The sequence below is a fragment of the Malus domestica genome, chromosome 16, assembly GCF_042453785.1.
Source record: "Malus domestica chromosome 16, GDT2T_hap1".
NCBI lineage: Eukaryota > Viridiplantae > Streptophyta > Magnoliopsida > Rosales > Rosaceae > Malus > Malus domestica.
The window spans coordinates 30,911,932-30,915,316 of NC_091676.1; the positions used below are offsets into that span (position 1 = coordinate 30,911,932).

The 3,385-nt window shown below is 33.8% G+C and overlaps 1 protein-coding gene across 1 annotated transcript; it reads left to right on the top strand.

The window, feature by feature from the left end:
• Positions 1–201: 201 nt before the first annotated feature.
• On the top strand, positions 202–2,436 carry LOC103453110 (tetraspanin-8-like). Its single transcript, XM_008392654.3, has 2 exons — positions 202–817; positions 1,939–2,436. Exons 1-2 carry the CDS (start codon positions 317–319, stop codon positions 2,233–2,235), a joined length of 798 nt encoding a protein of 265 aa, XP_008390876.2. The 5' UTR covers positions 202–316; the 3' UTR covers positions 2,236–2,436.
• Positions 2,437–3,385: the final 949 nt, after the last annotated feature.

Genomic DNA, 3,385 nt, shown 5'->3' on the forward strand with positions numbered 1-3,385 from the left:
GTGCCTATCGATCTCTTAAACTAGGTTTCTTTTCCCGGATTTTGGTAGTGATTCTATTTTGATCCGAGTACGGCTTTTAGTTGACCATACTGGCTAAAAATAGAAGAAAAATCTGGTTGACAGATTCAAATACGTAGGGACGCACGGTATAATCTCCGATAACATTTCGTGAATTCCACAATATAAATTCAACCTTATCCCTAGAATCTATTGGTGTTTTTTCTTCATCTATTTCTGCTTCTTCAATTTTTAGGCTCAACCTCTCATGGTTTTGGGGAGTTAGGGTCTCGAATAATAGGGGATAACATATATCAGAATGAATCTAGCAAACAACCTATTAGGCCTTCTCAACATCCTCACCTTCCTGATATCGGTTCCAATCGTCATTGTCGGTGTGCAGCTGTATAGGGTAAATGCGGCTGGACAGTGCTTGGAGGTTTTTAGGCTGCCCGTTCTCGTGTTGGGCGTGTTGATCATGGTGATGTCCATCGTAGGCATAATCAGCGCGTGTTGTCGTATTTCTTGGCTCCTTTGGATCTACCTCTTAGTAATGCTCCTCCTCCTCATTGGACTCATGAGCATTTATGCCATATCCTTCTTTATCATTTGGAAATCAGGCGGGGGAACTAGGGTTCCTGGTACAGAGCTGAAGGAGTACAAGCTCAGCGGTTACGCGGAGTGGTTGCAGAATACAGTTCAAGGAAAGGGTTGGGATAGCCTCAAGAACTGTCTTGTTGTTAGCCAAGCATGCAATTATATGCCAAAAAATGATACTAAAATCCAGGAGTTCAATATGAAGGAGTTGCCCCCCATTATGGTATGCGGTATTATGTTTATTTATAAATTTATTGATTAATTATACCTAATTACCATGTCATTATTTCTTTGGCCCTCAATTATTTTACTTTCAGGATATATATACTATCAATGTTCTTTGACTAAAACCTTTGTGATTTTTAGTTTTTGATTGAAGTCCTTGACATTAATGTAATAATATATTTCTATGTAGGTTATTTTATTTTTAAACTAAAAATAAAATTTATAGTTATTTATATTAATGAAATTCTAAATAAAAACTCATAATTTATGGGATTACAAGTATTAAAGATAAATTATACTCTCCAGTGTATTATGTGTATACATGGGTACGTTCATAAAAAAACTAACCAAAAATGGGTACATATTTCAAAAACACAAAAAAAAAAAATTAGGCTTAATAATTATTAAGCATTTCTTCTATTAAACTTGACGTGGAAACATTCTTAAATCAACGAAATATAATGTACCCATATAAGTTTAAAAAAAAAAAGGAAAACTAATGAAAAAAGTTTGAAAATTTTGAGTTTTAACGATAAGGACAAAATAAAAGGCAAAGTGAATAGTACTAGGATTGACTTTTTAGTGTAAAAATGTGGTTTTTCGTTAAAGTGAACACTACCAGGAACTTTTCGTTAAAGTTTCCTTTAAAAATGGATTAGAGAAAAGGTTGAATGAATTTTATATGAAAAATGGATACATTTTATATTAAAAAAAGGGTACATTTTTCATATAACAAATTGGTATATTTAAGAATGGGTACATATCATTCTTTTATAAAAAATTAAGGGGTACAAACTTATTCTGATTTTATTTTTTATATTTTGGAAACGTTTGAATTGAAATTAATAGGAGTTTAATAAGGGTGTGGTTATTAAAACTCTATATCAATTACTAATTTTTATTATAAAATTATTACATGTAATTCATTAATATATTAATGTTAGGGACTTCGATAAAAATCTAAAAACTAATAAGGTCTTAGTCAATGAACGTTAGAAACTAAGGACCGGATACTAATTTTTCCATATATATATATAGGTATGCACACACGTGCACATGCATTTTATGATATATATTTACAGACTGCAGATAAATAATGTGCATGTTTATGATTTGCAGGCTGGTTGCTGTAAGCCATTAGCCGAGTGTGGATTTAGTTATAAGAGCCCCACCGTGTGGATAAGGAATAACAGCACTTCTTCGAGCCCTGACTGCAAAGCATGGAACAACGACCCAAAGGTTTTGTGCTATAACTGCGATTCTTGCAAGGCTGGAACTTTGGAACAACTACTGGATACCTGGAAGAGTATGCACTTTCTCAAAATTGTATTCCTTGGCTTCCTCGTGCTTGTCTATAGTATAGGATGCTGCGCATTTAAAAACACAAGGAAGAAACCTGACTATTGGAGACAATAAAAAAAAAGTTGGATATCATGCGTAGGGTTCCTCAGCATGTAGATTACTTAGTTTTTATGTTTGACTGGAAGTTAGGAACTAGGCCAAGTTTTTTATCTTCCTCTTTTTAATTACTAGTCAACAGCTAGTACTAAGCTTGGAAACTTGCCCTTGTGTAACTAATTAAACAATATGCCCAATTAACAACTTTTTTTTGTTTTTTGTTTTTTGTTTTATTTTATATATTAACATGTTTATTAGTCAAGAATTAGGGTAAGAACGAATCAAACTAACTGGAAATCGGAATAAGCAGGAATCATGGTATCCAGGAATCAGAGTCATGCATTCTTATTTACAAACGGTTAGGAATCGGAACAAAAAAAACAAAAAAACAAAAAAAAACAAAAAACAAAAAAACAAATGATTGCCATCAAAACAGCATTGGGTTTGCTATCTACATTTTTAGTCTCTCATTCATGTCTCCTTGCTAATTACTTAACATGTGTCGAGCCACTTAACCAAACAATTAATACTGTTAACTTTAATATATAAAGAATATAATAAAACAACGACAAATTAACAAAACAAAACAACCACCACGACTTGTGACCTTCTTCATCCTTCTCATATACCATAACCTCACTAAGCGTTAGCGGGAATACACACATATTCTTCCTATTTTAGCAATTAACGGTTAAGGAATCGAATTGAACCACAATAGAAGAATCTAATCGAACTGAATCGAAGCTGACGAATCGAACTCTGATGCAAATAGTTGACGATTGGATTCCAATTTAATAATAGCTGTTCTCTTTTTGTTGACGAGGTTGGAGAGACAGAGAAGAGACTGGAAACTTGTCGGCGGCGAAGGAGACGTCGAAAAGAGTGGTTGCTGTGGCTAATTTGGTGGCGGGAAGCTTTGGAGTTTGAAGTCTGTTAATTTATGTTTCAACACAAAATAATAAAATTTAATAGTGTTAAGTATTGGATAAGTTGGAGGGCACGTATCAAAATAATATCATGGGAGACATAATACATGTGGATGCAAATTTCCGTCATCTTCTCATTTGATGAAAATGTACCTGCAAAATAATAACACCTAAGATTATGGACAAAAACCTCACGTGCCCACAATGAATGGGGGGGGAGGGGGGCGTTTTGTCCGAAGAAT

Excerpts from the sequence above, each read along its gene's own strand:
- LOC103453110 (XM_008392654.3), top strand. The coding sequence starts at position 317 with ATGAATCTAGCAAACAACCTATTAGGCCTTCTCAACATCCTCACCTTC. Across the intron at positions 818-1,938 it reads AGGAGTTGCCCCCCATTATG|GCTGGTTGCTGTAAGCCATT; the intron begins GTATGCGGTATT and ends TATGATTTGCAG.